The sequence below is a fragment of the Rhinopithecus roxellana genome, chromosome 7 (genome assembly GCF_007565055.1).
Source record: "Rhinopithecus roxellana isolate Shanxi Qingling chromosome 7, ASM756505v1, whole genome shotgun sequence".
In the NCBI taxonomy this organism is placed as follows: Eukaryota; Metazoa; Chordata; class Mammalia; order Primates; family Cercopithecidae; genus Rhinopithecus; species Rhinopithecus roxellana.
The window spans coordinates 87296545-87322735 of NC_044555.1; the positions used below are offsets into that span (position 1 = coordinate 87296545).

The following is a 26191-nucleotide window of genomic DNA, read 5'->3' on the forward strand; positions in this document are numbered from 1 at the left end:
CGGTGCCATTTTAGATTCTCATAGGAATGTACACCGTGTTGTGCACTGAGCATGTGAGGGATCTAGGTTGTGTACTCCTTATGAGAATATAATGCCTGATGATCTGAGGTGGAATAGTTTCATACCGAAACCATCCCCCCATTTCCTGCAGAAAAATTGTCTTCCACAAAACCAGTCCCTGGGGCCAAAAAGATTGGGGACTACTGATATAGAGGATGAGTTTTCATCTTTTATTTAAACTTGGTGACGTAGTTTATCAAGTAACTTGCTTTCAGATCTTGTAATAAAAATGTAGTTTTTGCCATAAAACGTCTAATTCTATTTTGAGCTGATAGCAGTTTGTGTATATGTACTGATGATATAATTAACATTTTATTGAACTATTAAGGAGTCTAACTATGTATCTCCATTATTTAGAAATTTTCTGAAAACCGTTTCATGCATTCCTTTGGAAGTAAGCTTCTGAGAATAAAGAATTTGAGAGATGTGATCACTGGACCACTCCTAGCTGGGCCAAAAAGTATTCCATAAAGTTTATGATTTCCCCTCTCCATTCCTTTGTGTCAAGATAAGAAGAGGTAGGAGTAGGGGAGTCAATATCGTATCTCTTTAGTTTGTAGAAATCATGATTTGAAATACAAGTTTGTAATTTTCTTGAGGTCTTCTGAATATTAATCCTGTTGCCAAATCACAGATCACTTTCCCTGTACATATTTAAAGGAAATCTTTTTATTTCATTAGCTAATGTAAGTCCTGTTTTTTTTAAAAAAACAAAAGTTGTTGTTTGTTCTGTCTTCTTTTTTTCTTAACAATTAAACCATGAAGCAACCATAAGTTGAAAAGTTTCATTGATTCTGCTCCTCATTGTAACAGTTGGTGATTTATGACATTAGTAGGTCATAGCCATAGAGTAAAAGTACTCTTCTCCAATTTGACAGACTAGGTAAGGCTTTTGGTTTTGGAATATAGATTAGAACTATAGTATTTGTAAAATAAATCTTAATGCTGTAAGATATTTGGAAGCAAATATAAAACTGTAGTTAATATTGTACTCAGGAATTATTAGCAGATTGAAGTGAAGGACAAAATAAATAAATTTTATTACAGAAAAAATGTCTCCAAATTAAGTATTCATTAACTGCCCAAAGTTGAACTCGTTAACCTCAAGGTTGGAATATACTCTATGTGTTGGAGAATAGATGCCATAGTAGAACATTTGGTAGTTAAGACAGATGCACCTGGGCCATATTTTCTTCCAGAGAATACTAGTTTCTCAAGATCAGCTATTCTGTTTCCTATGCTATGCTTTTTATTGTTCTCTAGTTTCTTTTTCTTTTTCTATTGTGTTCTCACAAGATTATCAAGAACCCCTTGCCCCCTCCTATTCAAGCAGAAATTTTGGTCGTTTTTTTCCTCCTTCTTGGCAAAATTTGGGATTGTCATGAAAAGTAATGAAATCAGCTCTTTTATATATAAAATTTTCCATGGATGGCATGACTCGGTTTTGAATAGAAATGCAAGGTTCCATTTTGAATTCTTTACCTTTTTTGGATTATAGCACTGGTAGGTCAAGATCAGAGTGCTTTGTTCATAACTAAAGTGTGTAAAACTTAACAGGAACTTAAAGTTGCCTTTATCGTTATTGAATGAATCACACACTTCTTAAATGACTTTTAATCTATAGTGCTATAACCAAAGGAACTTGTGAATCACACACTTCTTAAATGACTTTTAATCTATAGTGCTATAACCAAAGGAACTTGTTTCCTGGGAGGCTGCTGACAATAAAAAGTAATTGTAGATTTTCTTGTGTTGTTACATATTTTAGTATATTTCTTATTTTCTTTTTTTAAAATAAAAAGTTCTTATTCACTCTAGGATCTTAGAAATTTTTTTCATTTCTAGAAAAATACCTTGAATTCAGAAGCCTGCTGTTTAAAGTTATGAATGGTGAACTATTGCCTTTGGGAAATGAGCATTTTGATCCAACTATACATTTAAAATAGATAATATTCATCTTTCCCATATACGTTAATTTAGAAATGTCTACCAGTATTTTCTATACCTTTCACCATGATTATTTGCAATTCTTATCAACATTAGCTTTTACTTTTTATATTTATAACATTTGCAGGATAGTGCAGGAAATTCCCGTTAATCTATGGTTACCCAGGATGAGTCTCGGTAAGTTGGTTTCTTTCACAGGTTGATTTACTGCTGTCTTGAGTATAATTCTGTGTAGCAGGCAATGGTAGTGTATTTATATGTATACAAATCTTGCATCCGTCAGGTTCTTCTCATTGAAACACACAGTGGAGAGCTTACTAAAAGATTGTTTGCACAGCTGCTTTCAGGCAGTGACCAAAGTTTCATAGGAAAGTGAGTGAAAATACACTTGTTGAGCTAAGCTCAGAAGTTTCTTGGATAGTGCTTTACATAATATAAAGTCATTACATGTGTTGGATCTTTGCCCTTATCTAACCTTCCCCAGCCTCCACTCCACATTCTTTTTTGTCTTGCTTAGTCTCCTTTCCCTAGGAGAAGAGCTTTTGTTTACCCTTTTATGTCTTGTGAAGGTATTAAAAAAGAGTTGTCTTCTCATATGACATCAGTATCTAAGGACCTTCAATTATGTATCATGTTAGATAATTTTTTTAAATTCTGAGACCTAAGTGAAGATGATGTCGATATATTTTTGTCCTCTTACAGACTCCTATCTATGAAACTAGGTTTTGCAGCAGTAATGTAATCACAGGAGAATCATAAGAACATTAAGCTCCTTTAACTGTTGGATTGCCAACAATATGAATGTGGTATTAAATCATGACTTGTACTTTGCAAATGTCATCTAAAAGTTCTTAAATTCCTGGCAAGCAGTTACGCTGTGCTAAGAAACAGATGTTATGGAGGTTAATTTGTGACTGGAGAAAAAATGTCTCTGTGGTAAGAGATGAGTACAGGTTCTGGGCAATCCAGTTGACTTTTAAATGTAAGAATGGAATTCCAAACACTTAACACATTCAGCTATACAACAGAAAGTAAATCTTTGGATATGGTATTTTGTGAATGATCTTTTAAATAAAAGAAAACCTTACATAAAAAATAATATATATATATATGTCTGTCAAGCTGTTTCTTAGTCACAGTATTAGTCAAGGCTTTGATATCCACTCTCCCCACCATCCTGATTCAAATGCATCTGCAGAACTTTTTACTCCTTCCTTTCTGACTTTCAGGTATTTCTTCTGATTCCTATCCACTTGTAAAATTTGGAGTTTAGAGGGAACCAAGGGAAAGCAGTGGTTACAACTGACATCTTCCAGTTTGATTGGTGAAAGGAGAAACCCCATTTCCTCAGTGAACACTGATCATAGTAAAATGCTGTCATAACTCAGGAGAATTTTGCTGAGTAGAGAGGAATTATAAAAAATATTAGAAGATATATTTTCAGAGTTCTTTGAGAAATGTTTGATAAGGAACATAAGCTTGTATTGTTTGTGGTTTCTTTGCTTTTTTGAAGAACTTCTGCCACATTCTTTTAGAATTAATAACAGTATTGTGCAGGTTTAGACTCATTTTTCATTTAGCCTGGTGAATTTCTCCACAGTCTTCACTTTTGGGAAAATGAGGAAGTTCTCTGAGTATCCATAAAACATGAAACTAGGGATTTATTCAAATAAACATAATTAAAATTATTTTGGAATAGACTTTTTCTCTCCATTTAGTTGTAATAATTTGTCTAGCTTACAGTTCCTTTGTTTTCTATAGATTTCTGAGAAATATTTGTTAATTCTTGAGTATCATATATTTTCTAATTGGGGCTGGAAGTTGCAAAAAGGGCATGGCTAGATAATCTAGAAACATAAGCTTATGTGTTATATATATATATATATATATATATATATATATATATAACCAGTCATCATTATATATATATATAAAACCAGTCATCGTTATTGTCCTATTTGATGACTTCATCACTTATTGAAAAAAATAAAATCTCTTTTTGCCTTTGACAATTGTTGCTCTAGTAATGTTAATATTTTGGAGCTTGTTAGAAATACAAAATCTCAGGCCACACTCCAACTAAATCAAAATTTACTATAGTTTAATCAGATCCCCAGATGTTTTATATGCACATAAAATTTGAGAAGCAATGGAAAACTGACAATGTTTTGAGTAGTAATTAGAAATTTGTAATTAAATTATAATTTTAAAATAAAATTGAAATTATTTTGAGAAAAATTGTATACATTTTAGGAGAAAAAAACAGGCCTTCAAAATAGGCTATTTTCCTGGGTCAAGTAAAATTTACTTCATAGGTGAAAAGAAATTATTTGGCTTTTAATTTCATTATGCTATGTTACAAATTGATTCTGATATATAAAACAAAACAAAAAATTGAATATCACCACTTATATTATTTTTAGGAAACATAATCAGAAATGACTGGTGTATAAATGTAGGATTCTTTTTATCCTAACATTAAATCCTTGTGACAAGATACTAAAATTCATAGCTTTATTTTAACTTTAATATTCAATAAAAGTAATGATAGTTTAGTGATTAGATGCAAAGTACATGTTGACTAAGTATTTAAATTAGCCCAGTATTTTAGAACATGTTTTAAGAGTCAAAAAATTCTAAAGCACCAAAGAATTTTGTGTGTGTGTGTGTGTGTGTGTGTGTGTGTGTGTGTGTGTGTTTGACTCTGTAAACTTATTGAGTAGTTAATAATGCTGACATTCATTTGTAGTGGGCAAATGTGTGTTTGTGTGTGTGTGTGTGTGTGGATTTGAAATGATGAATAAGATTTGTTTTGTATTAGGGAAGGATCACAGGAGATATATTGAGATTAAGTTTAATAGTAGATGGTGCCCTTTGTTTCTGCAGTACTTTTGTGCTAAAATTTTCTTTTGTGGAAATTATTTCAGTCATATTTAATAAGATGCATATGTCTGAATTAATATGATCGGCTATAACTTCTAAAGGCAGTGTTTTGCCTCTATATTACTATACAGTTTTTTCTAGAATTACCATTTTTGAAGGTAATTTACCTTTTACCACATTTTTCTGTTGATTTTGAATTCTTATTCAGGAGACAATGGATATAGTTCTAAATAATGTATGAAGTAAGTTCTACCTGTAGATCTTTTACTTAACTTCCTTTACTAAGAGGACAGTAGGAGGAATTTTAGATAGTCATAGAGGAATAAAATGTCCAAAGAAAGAACATGTGTAGAAAAGCTTCAACTCGCATAGCTAAAATAGTGAACCAAGTGAAGGTGCCAAGCAGGGAGATTAACTCCTACCAAAGATGATCGTTTCGGCGGCAAAAGGCAAACTGGCCACAAGACACTGTTCTATACGTTGAAACTGGAGAAGAGTTTTTCAGAACACGAGTCTGAACACAGCCTTCAGTCATGGTGGTCTTCTTTCAATGCCTTATATTCTCCCTCCTGTCTCCAAGCTGTTGAGTCCTTGCTGTTTCCAGAGTCTAATACTCTTTCCTCTCTCTTTGGCTAGTTAACTCCCAGTCATCTCTAGATGTCAGTTCTTGCCACACTTCTCCCAGAAAACTTACCCCTGATCTCTCTGATGTGGTCAAATCACCATATTATGGGCTCTTGGAGCACCATGCCAGGTACCTTTACTTTCCTTCTATTACTTGTTAGGGTTGTTTGTGTGATTACTTACTTAACATGATTCTCTCTCAATAAACTGTTACCTCAGTGAAAGCAGGGGCCATGTCCGTTTCTGCTCACTTTTCTTCTTTATTCCCTAGAATAATGCCTGGCTCAAAAACAGGCATTCAACAAATATTTGTTCAGTTAATAAATAAAAGTTGGTATCAGGAATTAGAAAAGCATTGAGACGAGCATCCTGATACTAGGGACAGGAAGGGAGGCATTCCTTAGGAAAATCATATAGAAGTCTGTGTTGTAGAAGAATTAAGAACAGGCAGTTATTGACTTTGGAACCTAGTTTAAATCTAAAAATATCAGGAGCATTAGGGAATCCTGGGACTGAGATAAGCCAAGATTAGATGTGTCCTCAGAAGTAAAGTTGGATCAACAAGTTTTGCGCTTTACAGTGGCAAGTCTAGCATTGTTCTCATTACCACTTCCTCTTACCTCCCACCTGGAAAACTGTCTCCTCTTGCCCGTGGGCAAATCCTCCTTGGAGAAGATAGTTTCTCCCAGCACCTTGGCAAAGATGACTGACTAATTCTTCATGACACTAATTACTTTAAAATTCATCTAGATGTCATTTAGATACAAAATTCTTTTTTCCCTTGATATGTCTAGCGTACAATTTTCAGCATGTCCTCACTCAATATTTCTTAGATGCTAAATGAAAATATTTAAAAAGATAACCGTATTAAGTCCCATCATGATTAGGCAATTTTTTCATGATGAATTAGGATTGGGTAAGACATCATACTGATGACTTCTATGTAGAATATACTAAATTTAGCAAATCATTGCCACCAGTGATTTTTTTGTATTCAATAGAAAAGAAAATTGTATTTCTATTAGAGAAGTTTGATTACACATAGATAGACATAGCATTTGTAATCATATATTTAATAGTAACTTACAGCTGTGGCTTTCACATACCCATATGTCTCCCAAAATACTTAGGTCTAATTAAAAGTTGAAAGGAGCAAATTTAGGCTATTTAAGGTCGATCTGTTGCTTAATTTGTACTTCTTCTTATAGTAAAATATAGATAATATAAAATATGTCATTTTATTTTAACGATTGCATTTTTAAGTGTAAAATGCACATATCATCAAATGTACTATCTTAACCATCTTTAAGTGTACAGTTCACTGGCAGTAAGTACATTCACATTTTTGTACTACTGACCTCAGCATCCATTCACAGAATTCTTTTCATCTTGCAAAACTGAAACTCTTCATTAAACAACAATCCCTATTATCCCTCTTTTGAGCCTCTGGCAGCCCCATTCTACTTTCTGTCTCTGAATTTGACGATTGCATGACGACTGCATGCCTCATATAAGTGGAATCATACAGTTTCTGTCCTTTTGTGAATGGCTTATTTCAGCTAGCATAATGTCTTCAGGGTTGATCCATGCAGTATCATGTATCAGCACTTTCTTTTTAAGGCTGAATAAAAAATGTATACACATTTTAAAACATATATACAATGTTTTTAAAAATTTTTAATTTTTATGGGTACATAGTAGGTGTGTATATATGGGATACATGAGATGTTTTGATATAGGCATGCAATGTGAAATGATCACATCATGGAGAATGGGGTATCCATCCCTCAAGCATTTATCCTTAGTGTTACAAACAATATAACTATATTATTTTAGTTATAATAAAAGGTACAATTTATTCACTGTAGTCACTCGGTTGTGCTGTCAAATAGTAGAACTTATTCATTCTTTCTAAATATATTTTCATATGTATTAACCTTTTCCACCTGCCCCTCACCTCCCCCCACCACTGCCCTTCCCACCGTTTGGTAATCATCTTTCTACTCTGTTTAATTTTTAGATCCCACAAATAAGTGAGAACATTTGATGTTTGTCTTTCTGTGCCTAGCTTCTTTCACTTGATGTAATGATCTCCAGTTCCAACCATGTTGTTGCAAATGACAGGATCTCATTCTTTTTTTATGGCTGAATATTACTCCATTATGTATATGTACCACATTTTCTTTATTCATCTGTTGATGGACACAGGTTGTTTCAAAATCTTGGCTATCGTGAACGGAACTGCGACAAACTGCAGAATTGCAACAAATCCCTATCAAAATACCAATGACATTCTTCACAGAAATATAAAAAAAAACCATCCTAAAATTTATATGGAACCACAAAAGACCCAGAATAGCCACTGGGTCTTCTGGGACCCAGTGCAGATATCTCATTGATATCCTGATTTCCTTTATTTGGGGTGTATACCCAGCAGTAGGATTGCTGGATCATGTGGTAGCTCTATTTTTAGTTTTTTGAGGAACCACTAAACGATTCTCCATAGTGGTTGTACTAATTTACATTCCCACCAACAGTATACGAGGGTTCCTTTTTCTCCACATCCTCACCAGGATTTGTTATTGCTTGTATTTTGGATATAAGCCATTTTAACTGGGGTGAGATGCTATCTCATTGTAGTTTTTCTTTGCACTTCTGTGATGATCAGTGATGCTGAATACCTTTTCATATGCCTTGTGGCCATTTGTATGTCTTTTGAGAACTGCCTATTCAAATCTTTTGCCCATTTTTAACCAGATTGTTAGATTTTTTTTCCTATAGAGTTGTTTGAGCTCCTTACATATTCTGGTTATTAATCCCTTGTCAGATGTGTAGCTTGCAAATATTTTCTCCCATTTTGTGGGTTGTCTCTTCACTTTGTTGACTGTTTCCTTTGCTGTGCAGAAGCCTTTTAACTTATGTGACCCCATTTGTTCATTTTTGCTTTGGTTGCCTGTGATTGTGGGGTATTACTCAAGAAATCTTTGCCAAGACCAATGTCCTGGAGAGTTTCTGCAATGTTTTCTGGTAGTAGTTTCATAGTTTGAAGTCTTAGATTTAAGTCTTTAATCAATTTTGAATTTTGTATATAGCAGGAGATAATAGATCTAGTTTCGTTCTTCTGCCCATGGATATCCAGTTTTCCCGGAACCATTTATTAAAGAGACTGGCCTTCTCCAGTGTATGTCCTTGGCACTTTTGTCGAAAATGAGTACACTGTGGGTGTGTGGATTTGTTTCTGTGTTCTCTATTCTGTTCCACCGGTCTCTGTCTGTTTTTATGCCAGTACCATGCTATCTTGTTTACTATACCTCAGTAGTATAATTTGAAGTCAGGTGTGCGATTCCTCCAGTTGTGTTCTTTTTGCTTAGGATAGCTTTGGCTATTCTGGATCTTTTGTGGTTCTATATAAATTTTAGGATTTTTTTTTTCTATTTCTGTGAAGAATGTCATTGGTATTTTGATAGGGATTGCTTTGAATCTGTAGATTGCTTTGAGTAGTATGGACATTTTAACAATATTGATTCTTCCAATCCATTAACATGAAATATCTTTCCCTTTTTTTCGTGGTCTCTTCCATTTCTTGCATCAATGTTTTATAGTTTTCATTGTAGAGATTTTTCACTTCTTTGGTTAAGTTGATTCCTAGGTGTTTAACTTTATGTGGGGCTATTATAAATTAAATTACTTTATTTTCTCTTTCAGGTTGTTCACTGTTGGAATGTAGAAGTGCTACTGATTTTTGTGTTAATTTTGTATCCTGCAACTTTACTGAATTTATCACTTCTAATAGTTTTTTTGTGGATTCTTTAGGTTTTTCTAAATATAAGATCATCTCATCAGCAAATAAGAATAATTTGACTTCTTTCTTTCCAATTTGGATGTCGTTTATTTATTTCTCTTGCCTGGCTGCTCTAGCTAGGACTTCCAACACTATGTTGAATAATGATGGTGGCAGTGGGCATCCTTGTCGTGTTCCAGATCTTGAAGGAAAGGCTTTCAGTTTTTCCCTATTCAGTATGATACTAGCTGTGGGACTGCCATGTATGGCTTTTATTATGTTAAGGTTTGTTCCTTCTATACTCAGTTTTTTGAGGGTTTTTATCATGAAGGGAAGTTGAATTTTATCAAATGCTTTTTCAGCATCAAATGAAATGATCAGATGGTTTTTGTTCATTATTCTGTAGGTATGATGTATCACATTGATTGATTTGCATATGTTGAACAATTCTTGCATCCCAGGGATAAATACTTGGTCATGATGAATTATGGTTTTAAAGTATTTAATATTACTGTATTCAGCTTGCTAGTATTTTGTTGAGTTTTTTTGCATCAATATTCATGAGATATATTGGCCTGTAGTTTTCTTTTTTCAATGTGTCTTTGCTTTTGGTGTCAGGGTAATACTGGCCTCATGGAATGAGTTTGGCCGTATTGTCTTCTGTTTTTCAAAATAGTTTGGGTCAGATTGGTATTAGTTCTCCTTTAAATATTTGCTAGAATTCACCTGTGAAGCCATCAGCTCCCAGGCTTTTCTTTACTGTGAGACTTTTTATTATGGCTTCAATCTCGTTACTTGTTATTGGCATATTCAAGTTTTGGATTTCTTTATGTTTCAATCTTGGTTCTTTTTGTCTAGAAATTTGCTCATTTCTTCAAGATTTTCCAGTTTATTGGCATGTAGTTTCTCATAGTAGCCACTAATGATCCTTTGAATTTCTGCAGTGTCAAGTGTAATGTGTCCATTTTTACCTCTGATTTTATTTATTTGGGTCTTCTTTCTTATTTTCTTAGTCTAGCCAAAGGTTTGTAAATTTTGTTTAACTTTTCAAAATGTGAATTTTTTGTTTTATTGCTCTTTTGTATTGCTTCATTTCAATTTCACTTGTTTATGGTCTTTATTATTTCTTCTAGTATTTTGGGTTTGGTTTGCTCTCTTTTCTGGTTCTTTAAGATGCATTGTTAGGTTGTTTATTTGAAGTTTTTCTTCTTTTTTGATGTAAGCACATATAGCTATAAATTTCCCTCTTAGTTCTGCTTTTGCTGTATCCCATAGGTTTTTGTATGTTGTGTTTTCATTATCATTTGTTTCAAGAAATTTTTCAATTTCCTTCCTACTTTCTTCATTGATCCACTGGTCATTTGGGAATGTATTGTTCAGTTTTGATGTATTTGTATAGTTTCAAAAATTCCTCTTGTCATCAATTTCTAATTTTATGCTTTTGTAGTCAAAGAAGATACTTGAGAGGATTTTCATTTTTTTGAATGTTTTAAGGCTTGTTTTGTAACCTAACGTGGTGTGTCCTTGAGAATGATCCATTTGCTGAGGAAAAGAATGTGTATTCTGCAGTCTTTGGATGAAATATCCTGTACATATCTGTTAGGTCTGTTTGTTCTGTAGTGTAGATAAAGTCCAATGTTTCTTGATTAATTTCTGTCTGGAATATCCGTCAAATGCCCAAAGTGGGGTGTTGAAGTCTTCAGCTATTATTGTATTGGGGGCTCTCTGTCTCTTTAGCTTCATTGATATTTGCTTTTATATCTGAGTTCTCCAGTGCTGGTTGCATATATATTTGAAATTCAATTCTTGTTGAATTGACCCCTTTATGATTCTATTATTTTGCCTCTTTGTATAGATTTTGTCTTGAAATCTATTTTTCCTGATATGAGTATAGCTACTCCTGCTCTTTTTGGATTTCAATTGGCATGGAATATCTTTTCCATTCCTTTATTATCATTCTATTTGTGTCTTTATAGGTGAAGTATGTTTCTTTATAGGCAACAGATGACTGTGTTTTGTTTTGTTTTTAAATTTACGCATCCACTCTATGACTTTTTATTGGAGAGTTTAGTCCATTTATATTCAGTGTTACTGTTGATAAGTAAAGACTTCCTCCTGCCATTTTGTTATTTGTTTTCTGGCCATTTTGTGGTCTTCTCTTCCTTCTTTCTTTCTGTTCTATCTTCCTTTTAGTGAAAGTGATTTTCCCAATTTGAAATGATTTAGTTTCTTGGTTTGAGGTTCCCATGAGCCTTGCAAATACTATCTTAATAACCATTATTTTAAGCTCATGAGGACTTAACCCTGTTTGTGCTAACAAACAAACAAGCAAAAAGAAAACTAATAAAAACTCTACGCCTCAACTTCATACTCCCACTATTTAACTTTTTGTTGTTTCTATTTAGATCTTATTGTACTGTCTATGTCTTGACAAGCTGTTGTAGTTTTTATTTTTGATTGGTTCATTGTTTAGTCTTTCTACTTAGGATAAAAGGAGTTTACACACCGCAATTACAGTGTTATAATATTCTGTGTTTTTTGTGTGGTTACTATTGCCAGTGAGTTTTTTGCCTTTAGATGACTAGTTATTGCCCATAATGTCCTTTTCTTTCTGATTGAAGTACTTCCTTTAGCATTTCTTGCAGGGCAGGTTTCATGTTGATGAAATATCACGACTTTTGTTTGGGAACGTCTTTATTTCTCCCTCATGTTTGAAGAATATTTTTGCTGTTTATACTCTTCTAGGGTAAAAGTTTTTTTCTTTGTCACTTTAAATATGTCATGCCACTCTCTGCTGGCCTGTAAGTTTTCCACTGAAAACTCTGTCATTAGATGTATTGGAGCTCCATTGTATGTTGTTTGTGTTCTCTTGTTGCTTTGAGGATCCTTTATCCTTGACTTTTGGAATTTGATTATTAAATGCCTTGAGGTAGTCTTCTTTGGGCTAATTCTGCTTGGTGTTCTATAACCTTCTTGTATTTAGGTATTGATATATTTCTCTAGGTTTGGGAAGTTCTCTGTTATTATTCCTTTCGATAAACTTTCTACCTCTGACTTCTTCCTCTACCTCCTGATTAAGGGCAATAACACTTAGATATTCCCTTTTGAGGTGCCTGTAGGCATGGGTAATTGTTTTTTATTCTCTTTTTAAATCTCCTCTGACTGTATTTTCAAATAGCCAGTCTTCAAGCTCACGAATTCTTTTTCTGCTTGACCAAATCTGCTGTTAAAAGACTCTGATGCATTTTTCAGTATGACAATTGCATTTTTCAGCTCCAGTATTTCTGCTTGATTCTTTTAAATTATTTCAATCTCTTTGTTAAATTTATCTGATAGAATTCTGAATTCCTTCTCTGCGTTATCTTGAAATTTCTTTAAGTTTCCTCAAAATAGCTATTTTGAATTATCTACATGAAATGTCACGTATCTTTTGTTTCTCCAGGATTGGCACCTGGTGCCTTATTTCATTCATTTGATAAGATTATGTTTTCCCGAATTGTCCTAATACTCATAGATGTTCATCTGTTGCTGGGCATTGAAAAGTTAGGAATCTATTATAGTTTTTGCAGCCAAAACTTGTTTGTACCCATCCTTCTTGGGAAGGAATTCCAGATATTTGAAAGGACTTAGGTGTTATGATCTAAGCTGTATCTGCTTCAGGGAGCACCCCAAGCCCAGTGATGCTGTGGTCCTTATAGACTCATGGAGGCCTTCTTGATGATCTTGGGCAAGATCTGGGATAATTCTCTGGACTACCTGGCAGAGACTTTGGTTCTCTTCCCTTACTGTCTCCCAAATAAACAGTCTCTCACTCTGTTGTGAGCCACCTGGAGCTGTGGGTGGAGTGAGACAAGCACCCTTGTGGCCACCACCACCGTGACTGTGCTGGGTCATACCTGAAGCCAACATAGCACTATGTGTTGCTCAAGGCCTGCTTTAACCCCTCCCTGGCTACTGCCTATGTTCTCTCAAGACCCTGGGGCTCTACAGTAAGCAAATGCCAAAGCCAACGGGCTTGTGTTCTTCCCTTCAGGGCAGCAATTTTCCCCAGGCCCTGGGTGGGTCCAGAGGTGCTGTCTGGGAGCCAGGGACTAGCATTTAAAACCTTAGAAGTGGCCGGGCGCGGTGGCTCAAGCCTGTAATCCCAGCACTTTGGGAGGCCGAGACGGGCGGATCACAAGGTCAGGAGATCGAGACCATCCTGGCTAACACAGTGAAACCCCGTCTCTACTAAAAATACAAAAACTAGCCGGGCGAGGTGGCGGGCTCCTGTAGTCCCAGCTACTCGGGAGGCTGAGGCAGGAGAATGGCATAAACCCGAGAGGCGGAGCTTGCAGTGAGCTGAGATCCGGCCACTGCACTCCAGTCCGGGCGACAGAGCGAGACTCCGCCTCAAAAAAAAAAAAAAAAAAAAAAAAAAAACAAAAAAAAACAAAAACCTTAGAAGTGCACCTGTTGTTCTGTTGTACTGTGGCTGATCTGACAAACCACAAGATGTAGTTCTTCCCACTCTTCTCTCCCCTTTCCAAAGGCAGAGGAACCCCCTCCCTCCATGGCCACCATCACCACAAAACCACGGTGAGTACTGCCAAACTACCACTGCTGTTTCCTTAAGACCCAAGGTCTCTTCAATTAGCTTGTACCAAATGCTGCCTGGCCTGGGCCTCACCCTTCAAGGACAGTGGGCTCCCCTCTGGCCCAGGGCAGGTCCAGAAATGTCATCCATCTAAGAGACAAGTCCTAGAATTGTAGACCCCAAGAGTCTGCTTTTTTCTCTACCCCCCTATGCATGAGGTGGTACCTAAGATACAAGACAAAGTCCCCTTTCCTTTTCCCTCTGCTTTTTTGAAGCAGAAGGAATTGTGCCCTGGAGTCAAACACAGCTGCAAATGTGCTGGGTCTTACCTGAAGCCAACAAATCTCACAGTCTCACACAGGACCCTTGATGTAGTACTTGGGTATCATTGCTGCTTATTCAGGGCCCAAGGGCTCTTCAGTTAGCTGGTGATGAATGGTGCCAGGATAGGGTCATTCCCTTCTGGACAAGGGTATGTCTAGGAATGTCATCCAGGAGCTTGGGCCTCGAAAGGGGCCCTCATGACTCTGACTGGGCCAAGCTAGTATCCAAGATGCAGGATAAAGTCTTCCCCACTCTTCCCTTTTTTTCTCCTGAAGCGGAAGGAAGGAGGAGTCTCTTTTGGAGCCATGAGCTGTAAAGCCTGGAGTTAGGGAAGGGATAATACCAGCACTCTCTTGGCCACCCTGGCTGGTGTTTTAGTATGTTGCATGTCACCCCTATCCACTGTCTCTGGGCCCTGTTCAGCATTAGGACTCTCCTAGGATTTGCAGTCTTTGTGGTCTAGACTGTGTTTCAAGTTTATTTATTTAAATCCTCAGAGCACTTTAGCCCATGGTGGCAAGGTTTGTGGGAACTCAGGTTCCAACTGCCAGGACTGACGATTCCACTCTGGCTAGGGCTGGTTTAAATGCTCCCTCTCTGGGTGGGTATCAGCTGAGTTTGGTCTTGTTTTCCTTTCTGCTCTATCAGGACAGCAGTAAGTTCAATGCCTTACAAATTGCTGTGCTCTCCCTCCAGCACAAACAAACACTCTAGTAACCACCCTACCACTGCCTGGGCTTGAAGGAGGTGTGGCATCACTGCTTAAGACTTTTTTTTATTTTTATTTTTTATTTTTTTTAGGTTTTCAGTGTCTTTTTCAGTGATACGAAGTTAAAACCGGGTACTGTGAATGCTCACCTGATTTTTGGTTCCTATGAGGGTGCTTTTTTGTGTAGATAATTATTAAATTGGTGTCCTTGTCAGAGGCTAGGGAAGGCAATTGGTGGAGCCTTCTGTTCTACCATCTTGCTCCACCTCCTCCAACATTTTCTTTGTCTATTTGTACATCAGTGGACACTTGGGTTGCTTCCACCTCTTGCCTATTGTGAATAATGCTTGTATGAGCATAGGTGTACAACTATTTCTTCAAATACCTGCTTTCATTTTGTTTGGGTATATACCCTGAAGTGGAATTGCTGAATTCTACGGTAATCTTTTTTTTATTTTATATTTTTTTCTTTGTTTTTTGGAGAGTAGTTTTATTAGCTCGGGATATAATGGGATCATCACTAGGAGGGCAGGGTATTCCACTGGTTACAACGTGCAGCTGTCTGGGGAGCACAATAAAATTCAGTCCAGGGTTCTGTGCTGGGGAGCAGGGCCTTAAAAAGAAGGCAAATTGTCCAGGGAAGTAGTAGCTGTGAGGGTCATGGCCGGCCTGCTCCACTCTACTGCACTGAATCTCCTGGTGCTTTTCAGGCTCCTGTCCATCCTGCATCTGTATGGGGCAATGGACCATCTGGCCTAAAATTTTATCCTCAAGTTTGATGTAGGCCAGGCATTTCTGCTTCTTTCCACAGGACTTGACTTTGCACTCAGGATTCTTCTTCCAGAAACTTGTATACTGGAGCTTAAACTCTAGCCTCACAAAGGTTCCTGCTGGGAAGAGTGTATCCATAGCACTGCTCATATTGGTCTACCTGAAGGCTCACTGCATAAGTGGATGCTTATGGAATTTCCCCAGGCCCTGCTGCTAGGCCCTTAGGAGCTCAGCCCTGCCTAATCCCATGGTGCCCAGCCATAGGGCCAGCAGGTTCAGCAGCTACTGCATGGGTTTCCCTCAGTCACCCTGGACTTTCCTTCCTGCGCCTTCAAGGAATTTCCTAACCTTCACCGTGGCTAAATCTTGGCCTCAGCTGTCAGTCTCTTCCTGGTCTCCTCCCCACATCCCTGCCCCTGATGCTCTTTCCTACTGTGGGGGCCTATTTTCACTTATGTACTTATTTTCTCCCTGGAATTATAAACCCTGTTGATAGATTGTAACATCCTTAAAGCCAGCAAAGATAAACATGGTTCTATCTTCATGATAATCAGTTATTATTTGGTCTACAATACAAGGTAACATTTTTTAAATGTATTTTCAGCCTTACTGTAAGAAACAGTCCAATGGGAACTTATGGTTGTGTTTATCAAAAGAGTTTGTTGAAGGTGTTGTTTATTACATTACACAAGGATTTCTTCCCACAAGAAATCCTTTTTGCTGACTTTAGTGTCAAAAATGGATGGGCATGTTTGAGGTGATGGATATTCCAATTACCCTGTTTTGATCATTATACTTCACATGAATGTATCAGAATATCACATGTATCTCATAAGTATATACAATTATTATGTATCAATTTAAGAAAAAACTGGATGGACTTCTCTGAGAAACTGGCTTGCTGTTATCTAATGAATGTTTTAAACTATTAGTATTTTTCATTTGTATGAATTTTTTATGTTTTCATTATTCTGGCTCCCACTTTATGACTAACCATATTTTCCTCTAACCATATTTTTCTCATCTACTTTCAATTTGTATTGCCCTCCTGAATTGTGTGTATGTAAACAATATACTGTGAAAACAACTCTCAGGAATGTCACTAGTGACTTTCACGTTGCTATATCCAGGGAGAACATTTCAGCCCTCAGCAGTATACACGTACTGATGGATAATGAAAGAAAAAGCAGGTTGTATAGAGAGGCTAGAAAGTAATTCTAGTTACTTTAAGGAAGTTTGAGAATATAGTAAAGACATCTGTGGCCTTATACTAGACCCTGTCAGGAATCACAGTGCTTTTAGGACTGACTCATTTTCTTTCTCAATGGCTACATAATCTCTCTGTTGGGAAACTTGACTTCCTTTTGTACATCTTTTCTAATTTCATCTCTTTTTTTCTATTTTTTTTTTTTATAATTTCTGCTGCTCCATAACTTCAGCTGGAATATATATATATATATATATATATATTTGTCTACTGTATTCTTTTCTTTTTCTTTTTCTTTTTCTTTTTTTTTTTTTTTTTGAGAGGGAGTCTCACTGTGTCGCCCAGGCTGGAGTGCAGTGGCGCGATCTCAGCTCACTGCAAGCTCTGCCTCCCGGGTTCACACCATTCTCCCGCCTCAGCCTCCGAATAGCTGGGACTACAGGCGCCCGCCACCACGCCCGGCTAGTTTTTTGTATTTTTAGTAGAGATGGGGTTTCACCATGTTAGCCAGGATGGTCTTGATCTCCTGACCTCGTGATCCACCCGCCTCGGGCTCCCAAAGTGCTGGGATTACAGGCTTGAGCCACCGCGCCCGGCCTCTTTTCTTTTTCAACAATTACATATTCCTGCTCAAACAGTGCTATCACTGGGAATGCAAAGATGAAAAATTATATATATATTATATATATTATATATATATTATAGCCTCTGGTCTCCCTTCTTGACATAATGAGGACCTCTTAGTTTCAGCTAAATTGCCTCATTTTCTTGGTATTCTTTACTTAAATTTCTAGAGCATTAGTTTTATTAGTCCAGTTCATCATTTGTATCAAGCCACTTCACAGATGATTGAAACCGACTCAATCTATAGCCTAGCCAATCACGTATGAATTGCCCTGTGTAATCCTGATTTCTACTTTTAGATTTGAGTAAAATCCAAATGATAATGGATTAAGGAATGCATCACAGGTGAGGAAATAAGGGTAAGGGCTTGAATCCAAAGAGGGTGACAGACTAGTGAGGAGCACACATGATCAGTGAAATCAAAATAAGGATTTTGTGTTTTGTTTTAAGATGGAAGAAATTTGAACATAGAATGAGTCAATTAGCAGGAAATAGTTGAAACAAAGAGAATTTAATTTTTTAGTTATTGAAGTCATCTTAACGTGACAAGAGATGGGACTACAGAGTACAGAAAGATAGATTAGCTTTAAATAGGAAGGACATCTCTTCCTCTGAAGTGGGGTTTAAATAAGAAAGTAAGAAAGTGATGCACATAAATTTAAAAATAGGGGAACCTGCCTGTTGGCATACTTTATGAAATAGTCAGCAAGGAAAACTGCACAGACGTGAGATAAAGATTTCCAGTACGTGCTGAGGAAAATTCAACTAGGTGCCTGACAACTATGAGTATGATGAAGTGATTTTCTTTTTCACCATAGCCCATATGTAGGTTAAGAAAGGGTGAAGGATTTGGCTAGTTCAGAGTTAAAATGGACTTAATTTGTGACATGGTAACACTAATGCTTGCTTCACCCACCCTTCACGTTTGTTTGGTTTGACCATGTTTTCATTCTGGTCTTTCATACTTTTATTTTGTAGGTCTTGATGACTGTTTGCAGCAGTATATTAAGAATTTTGAGAGGGAGAAGATCAGTGGGGACCAGCTGCTGCGCATTACACATCAGGAGCTAGAAGATCTGGGGGTCAGCCGCATTGGTCATCAGGAACTGATCTTGGAAGCAGTTGACCTTCTGTGTGCATTGGTAAGGACATAAAACTGGTGAAGAGGGAAACTTCTCTTTTTCTTCTTTTGTTGCTTTTCCCTTTTTTCCTCTCTTGTTTTGATAATTGAAATGCAAATAGAAGAAAAAGACCCTGATTCTCAACCAACTGGACCTGATATTTTCTTCCTTCCTGAAATTTTTATTATATTAGTGCCAAATAACCATTCCCTGTTTGTAATATCTTTTATAACAGTAAGAGTTGGGTATATCAAAACCTTAAGTCCAGAATGTATGTCTCATAAACAGGGCTCTTCATAGATGAACCACTCATGTGCTAGGCTCTCACACTTTGAGAAAGGAAAGAATATTGATGGTTGACAGTGTTCCATACATACAGTCTAGACATTTGAAGTTTGACCTATGAACAAGGCTCTGCTGACCTAAACCTACTTAAAAGCATGGCATCAGAAATAGGTGTCTAGACCACTTCTAAGTTTGAACCATGTAGCTGTGGTGAATCCTTTCAGATGCTGAGCTTTAATCCCTGTACAGTTCTGGGTTTAAGCACCAGGTTTAAAGTCATGTCATTTGGATGCTTCATTATGTGATTGAGCTCTTCTGGAAGTTAACGCGGAAAATAAATTTAAACACCAACTTTTTTTTTCTGTTTATTGAGCAGTTTCTTAGTTGCAGTCCCCAAAGAGGTCAAATGTTAAACTTCCTTCTTACCCTTCCTAATGTAATGGATATACATCAACAAGTCAGAAGTACAGATACCTTTCAGTTTATGCAACAGATGCTTTCTGGGGAATATAAAGCAAATTTCTGGGTCGTGAATTCTGATTTTCTTCTACATACCATTATGAAATCAGGAGGTGAGATTCCTTATCAGCAAGCTGAGTTGACTAGTCCAGGAAATTGTACTATTGGGACTGTATCTTTACCTCCTTCCCCTCTGTCCCCAACTGCTCTTCGAATTTTGGTTTACCCTGCTAAGTCTTGTCTCTCTGATCTTCACTGGCCATTCTGCATTTTCCTTATGTCTACTGTATTCTTTTCTTTTTCAACAATTACATATTCCTGCTCAAACAGTGCTATCACTGGGAATGCAAAGATGAAAAAGACACAGTCTGTACTCCTGAAATATATACAGTCCATTAAGAAAGACAATAGCCATTAGAAGACAACATAGATTTGAAGAAAATTCCAGGGGAGTGTAGAAGGAAATGAACGCTTCTGAGGGATTCAGAAAGTGTAGGTAACATATGCATTTGGTCTTGCAAGATGATTAGATATTTACCAGACAAAAAGTTGGGGAAAAGTTATCTAGGCAGAAGAAATATCATGTGTAAAAACAGAATTGTGAAAGAATTTTGAATATTCAGAGAAAATTGAGAATTGTCATTTAGTTTGTGCAGAATGGGAAATGATGAGAAAAAAAGGTAACACCTTACACCTTGTATCACATTACAATTCTTTGCTTAGGTTCTTTTATCCTTTAATTCATGTTGGACTCCTCAAAGGAAGACACCTTTGTTTAGTTCATATTTTTTATTTAGCTTTCTGCCCAGTGCTAAGCTCATAAAAGATGTTAAATTAATGTTATCTTACTGAATTAAACTCTCTTGTCTTTCTTCAGAGAACCGTAATATTTCTCTTGCCTACACAGCCTTTGACTTTGAAGTTTCTGTTCCTCATATAAGGAAGACATAGAAAAATTAGCAGATTCCTTTTGTTTCTTTAAGCTATACTGTATTTTCATCTACCTTGTCTTGAATTTATTCCTTATGTTAATAAATGTTTATGGCAGCTGATGAGAATCAAAGGTTTATTTAGTCACTTATTTATTCATGCAACATATATTTATTAAGCATCAGATAAATTGTTTGCATCATGTTATTCTAGAAAGAAGTAAGCTGTTCATGACTTGGAAGTGTAATAATATTTCAAGCTATTAAGCTATCATTTAGTATGCTTCAATAGAGAGCAAAGAATATTAACTGAAAGAGTAAAAACATAAATAAAATATATATATATAGCTTAATGTATGGGCCTTAATTTGTGTTCTGACAATACACTTTTTATTAGGAACTGTAAATAAATCGTTTATGACAGGATAAGAACAGTTTTCATTTCATTTTTCATGTACTTATAATTTCAGGCATTTTGCGTGAAAGATTTGATGTTTGCAATTGCTGGGATTTGTTTCTTTGCAACATAATTGCTTGGTTCATTCATCTTAACATAATTTATTTTCCAAAAAAATTCATTAAAGCAAGCCTTTTAAGACTCACTCATATTTATAAAGCAATGTATTATAAAGCTAAAAACCTGCTACACGATGCATTTAAATTAAGAACTCTGAATAAAATGGCATTGACATTGTAAAATATGTGGTGCCAATATTAAGTATTTCTAGTTAAGTGGTTAGTGAAAATTTGCCACTGGTGAGGATATGGCTGACGTTACTCTTCTAAAATGTTAAATGCATATCTTTATTTTTTCAAATGCTTTTGCATGCATATGATTGAAAGAGAAGGCTGATATGAACTTAGCACAAATTCATTAAGACTTAAATGGCTGTGTTCGAGCAATTCTAAGTCACTACTGGTTCTGGCACATGGTAATGGCCAAGTATATGAACAAATAAGTAACATATATGACAAACACAGCAGCTAAGTACATTTCATGTGTAAGTTTTTGTTTTCTTGAGGTAGTCCTTTTTATACTAATAGTAATACCAAGTTTTGCTATGCATAACCAATAAAAAGCAAATCTGTAGTGAATAAACCTGCATTTTTAAAAAGTTGACGCAGTGCCCTCTGTACCCCTGGCCTAAAGCGAAAGGTGCTTGATTTACTTGTTGATTCTTTAAATGGTAGGTAAGAGTGTGTGATGTACTGGAGACTTACCAAGTCACAACAAACCATCCACTTACATGAAAGAAATAGCCAGAAGGTATCTGTATTGGTAGTAATTGAGAATTGTAAAGATAAAAATTAACTTGAGGCTGGGCATGGTGGCATGCCTGTAATCCCAGCACTTTGGGAGCCTGAGGAGGGCAGATCACTTGAGTCTAGGAGTTGAAGACCAGCCTGGGCAATGTAGCAAGACCACATCTCTACAAAAAATTTAAAGTACTGGCATACACCTGTAGTACCAGGTACTCAGAAGGCTGAGGTGGAAGGATCGTTTAAGCTCAGGAAGTTCAGGCTGCAGTGAGCTGTGATAATGCCACTGCACTCCAGCCTGGGTGACAGAGCAAGACCTTGTATCAAAAAATAAAATGAAATAAGAGGTAGGGCAGGGCGAGATGGCCGAATAGGAAAAGCTCCAGTCTCCAGCTCCCAGCGCGAGCGACACAGAAGACCGGTGATTTCTGCATTTTAAACTGAGGTACTGGGGTCATCTCACTAGGGAGTGCCGGATAATCAGTGCTGGTCAGCTGCTGCAGCCCGACCAGCGAGAGCTGAAGCAGGGCGAGGCATCGCCTCACCTGGGAAGCACAAGGGGGAAGGGAATCCCTTTTCCTAGCCAGGGGAACTGAGACACACAACACCTGGAAAATCAGGTAACTCCCACCCCAATTCTGCGCTTTAAGCAAACGGGCACACCAGGAGATTATACCCACACGTGGCCGGGAGGGTCCCACGGCCACGGAGCCTCCCTCATTGCTAGCACAGCAGTCCACGATCTAACCGCAAGGCAGCAGCGAGGCTGGGGGAGGGGCGCCTGCCATTGCTGAGGCTTAAGTAGGTAAACAAAGCCGCTGGGAAGCTCGAACTGGATGGAGCTCACAGCAGCTCAAGGAAACCTGCCTGTCTCTGTAGACTCCACCTCTGGGGACAGGGCACAGCTAAGCAACAACAACAAAAAAAGCAGCAGAAACCTCTTCAGACGCAAACAACACTGTCTGACAGCTTTGAAGAGAGCAGTGGATCTCCCCACACGGAGGTTGAGATCTGAGAAGGGACAGACTGCCTGCTCAAGTGGTTCCCTGACCCCTGAGTAGCCTAACTGGGAGACATCCCCCACTAGGGGCAGTCTGACACCCCACACCTCACAGGGTGGAGTACACCCCTGAGAGGAAGCTTCCAAAGTAAGAATCAGACAGGTACACTCACTGTTCAGCAATATTCTATCTTCTGCAACCTCTGCTGCTGATACCCAGGCAAACAGGGTCTGGAGTGGACCTCAAGCAATCTCCAACAGACCTACAGCTGAGGGTCCTGACTATTAGAAAGAAAACTATCAAACAGGAAGAACACCTATACCAAAACCCCATCAGTACGTCACCATCATCAAAGACCAGAGGCAGATAAAACCACAAAGATGGGGAAAAAGCAGGGCAGAAAAGCTAGAAATTCAAAAAATAAGAGCGAATCTCCCCTTGCAAAGGAGCGCAGCTCATCGCCAGCAACGGATCAAAGCTGGTCAGAGAATGACTTTGACGAGATGAGAGAAGAAGGCTTCAGTCCATCAAACTTCTCAGAGCTTAAAGGAGGAATTACGTACCCAGCGCAAAGAAACTAAAAATCTTAAAAAAAGAGTGGAAGAATTGAGAGCTAGAATAATTAATGCAGAGAAGGTCATAAACGAAATGACAGAGATGAAAACCATGACACGAGAAATACGTGACAAATGCACAAGCTTCAGTAACCGACTTGATCAACTGGAAAAAAGAGTATCAGCGATTGAGGATCAAATGAATGAAATGAAGCGAGAAGAGAAACCAAAAGAAAAAAGAAGAAAAAGAAATGAACAAAGCCTGCAAGAAGTATGGGATTATGTAAAAAGACCAAATCTATGTCTGATTGGGGTGCCTGAAAGTGAGGGGGAGAATGGAACCAAGTTGGAAAACTCTCTTCAGGATATCATCCAGGAGAACTTCCCCAACCTAGTAGGGCAGGCCAACATTCAAATTCAGGAAATACAGAGAACACCACAAAGATACTCCTCTAGAAGAGCAACTCCAAGACACATAATTGCCAGATTCACCAAAGTTGAAATGAAGGGAAAAATCGTAAGGACAGCCAGAGAGAAAGGTCGGGTTACCCACAAAGGGAAGCCCATCAGACTGACAGCAGACCTCTCAGCAGAAAATCTACAAGCCAGAAGAGAGTGGGGGCCAATATTCAACATTCTTAAAGAAAAGAATTTTCAACCCAGAATTTCATATCCAGCCAAACTAAGTTTCATCAGTGAAGGAGACATAAAATCCTTTACAGATAAGCAAATGCTTACAGATTTTGTCACCACCAGGCCTGCCTTACAAGAGACCCTGAAGGAAGCCCTAAACATGGAAAGGAACAACCGGTACCAGCCATTGCAAAAACATGCCAAAATGTAAAGACCATCGAGGCTAGGAAGAAACTGCATCAACTAACGAGCAAAATAACCAGTTAATATCATAATGGCAGGATCAAGTTCACCCATAACAATATTAACCTTAAATGTAAATGGACTAAATGCTCCAATTAAAAGACACAGACTAGCAAACTGGATAAAGAGTCAAGACCCATCAGTCTGCTGTATTCAGGAGACCCATCTCACATGCAGAGACATACATAGGCTCAAAATAAAGGGATGGAGGAAGATCTACCAAGCAAGTGGAGAACAAAAAAAAGCAGGAGTTGCAATCCTAGTCTCTGATAAAATAGACTTTAAACCATCAAAGATCAAAAGAGACAAAGAAGGCCATTACATAATGGTAAAGGGATCAATTCAACAGGAAGAGCTAACTATCCTAAATATATATGCACCCAATACAGGAGCACCCAAATTCATAAAGCAAGTCCTTAGAGACTTACAAAGAGACGTAGACTCCCATACAATAATAATGGGAGACTTCAACACTCCACTGTCAACATTAGACAGATCAACAAGACAGAAAGATAACAAGGATATCCAGGAATTGAACTCATCTCTGCACCAAGCGGACCTAATAGACATCTATAGAACTCTCCACCCCAAATCAACAGAATATACATTCTTCTCAGCACCACATCGCACTTATTCCAAAATTGACCACATAATTGGAAGTAAAGCACTCCTCAGCAAATGTACAAGAACAGAAATTATAACAAACTGTCTCTCAGACCACAGTGCAATCAAACTAGAACTCAGGACTAAGAAACTCAATCAAAACCGCTCAACTACATGGAAACTGAACAACCTGCTCCTGAATGACTACTGGGTACATAACGAAATGAAGGCAGAAATAAAGATGTTCTTTGAAACCAATGAGAACAAAGATACAACATACCAAAAGCTCTGGGACACATTTAAAGCAGTATGTAGAGGGAAATTTATAGCACTAAATGCCCACAAGAGAAAGCAGGAAAGATCTAAAATTGACACTCTAACATCACAATTAAAAGAACTAGAGAGGCAAGAGCAAACACATTCAAAAGCTAGCAGAAGGCAAGAAATAACTAAGATCAGAGCAGAACTGAAGGAGATAGAGACACAAAATCCCTCCAAAAAATCAATGAATCCAGGAGTTGGTTTTTTGAAAAGATCAACAAAATTGACAGACCGCTAGCAAGACTAATAAAGAAGAAAAGAGAGAGGAATCAAATAGACGCAATAAAAAATGATAAAGGGGATATCACCACCGACCCCACAGAAATACAAACTACCATCAGAGAATACTATAAACACCTGTACGCAAATCAACTAGAAAATCTAGAAGAAATGGATAATTTCCTGGACACTTACACTCTCCCAAGACTAAACCAGGAAGAAGTTGAATCCCTGAATAGACCAATAGCAGGCTCTGAAATTGAGGCAACAATCAATAGTCTACCCACCAAAAAAAGTCCAGGACCAGATGGATTCACAGCTGAATTCTACCAGAGGTACAAGGAGGAGCTGGTACCATTCCTTCTGAAACTATTCCAATCAATAGAAAAAGAGGGAATCCTCCCTAACTCATTTTGTGAGGCCAACATCATCCTGATACCAAAGCCTGGCAGAGACACAACAAAAAAAGAGAATTTTAGACCAATATCCCTGATGAACATCGATGCAAAAATCCTCAATAAAATACTGGCAAACCGGATTCAGCAGCACATCGAAAAGCTTATCCACCATGATCAAGTGGGCTTCATCCCTGGGATGCAAGGCTGGTTCAACATTCACAAATCAATAAACGTAATCCAGCATATAAACAGAACCAAAGACAAGAACCACATGATTATCTCAATAGATGCAGAAAAGGCTTTTGACAAAATTCAACAGCCCTTCATGCTAAAAACGCTCAATAAATTCGGTATTGATGGAACGTACCTCAAAATAATAAGAGCTATTTATGACAAACCCACAGCCAATATCATACTGAATGGGCAAAAACTGGAAAAATTCCCTTTGAAAACTGGCACAAGACAGGGATGCCCTCTCTCACCGCTCCTATTCAACATAGTGTTGGAAGTTCTGGCTAGGACAATCAGGCAAGAGAAAGAAATCAAGGATATTCAGTTAGGAAAAGAAGAAGTCAAATTGTCCCTGTTTGCAGATGACATGATTGTATATTTAGAAAACCCCATTGTCTCAGCCCAAAATCTGCTTAAGCTGATAAGCA

The 26191-nt window shown here is 37.4% G+C and overlaps 1 protein-coding gene across 8 annotated transcripts in view; it reads left to right on the forward strand.

Moving 5' to 3' along the window:
• The window catches only part of CNKSR2 (connector enhancer of kinase suppressor of Ras 2), a 303713-nt gene that overhangs the window by 37679 nt on the left and 239843 nt on the right, over window positions 1-26191 (forward strand). For all 8 annotated transcript variants that reach the window (XM_030934668.1, XM_030934669.1, XM_030934670.1 and 5 more), the window contains exon 2: window positions 18485-18648. In XM_030934668.1, the coding sequence (XP_030790528.1) occupies window positions 18485-18648 (164 nt within the window). The remainder of the gene's footprint in view (window positions 1-18484; window positions 18649-26191) is intronic.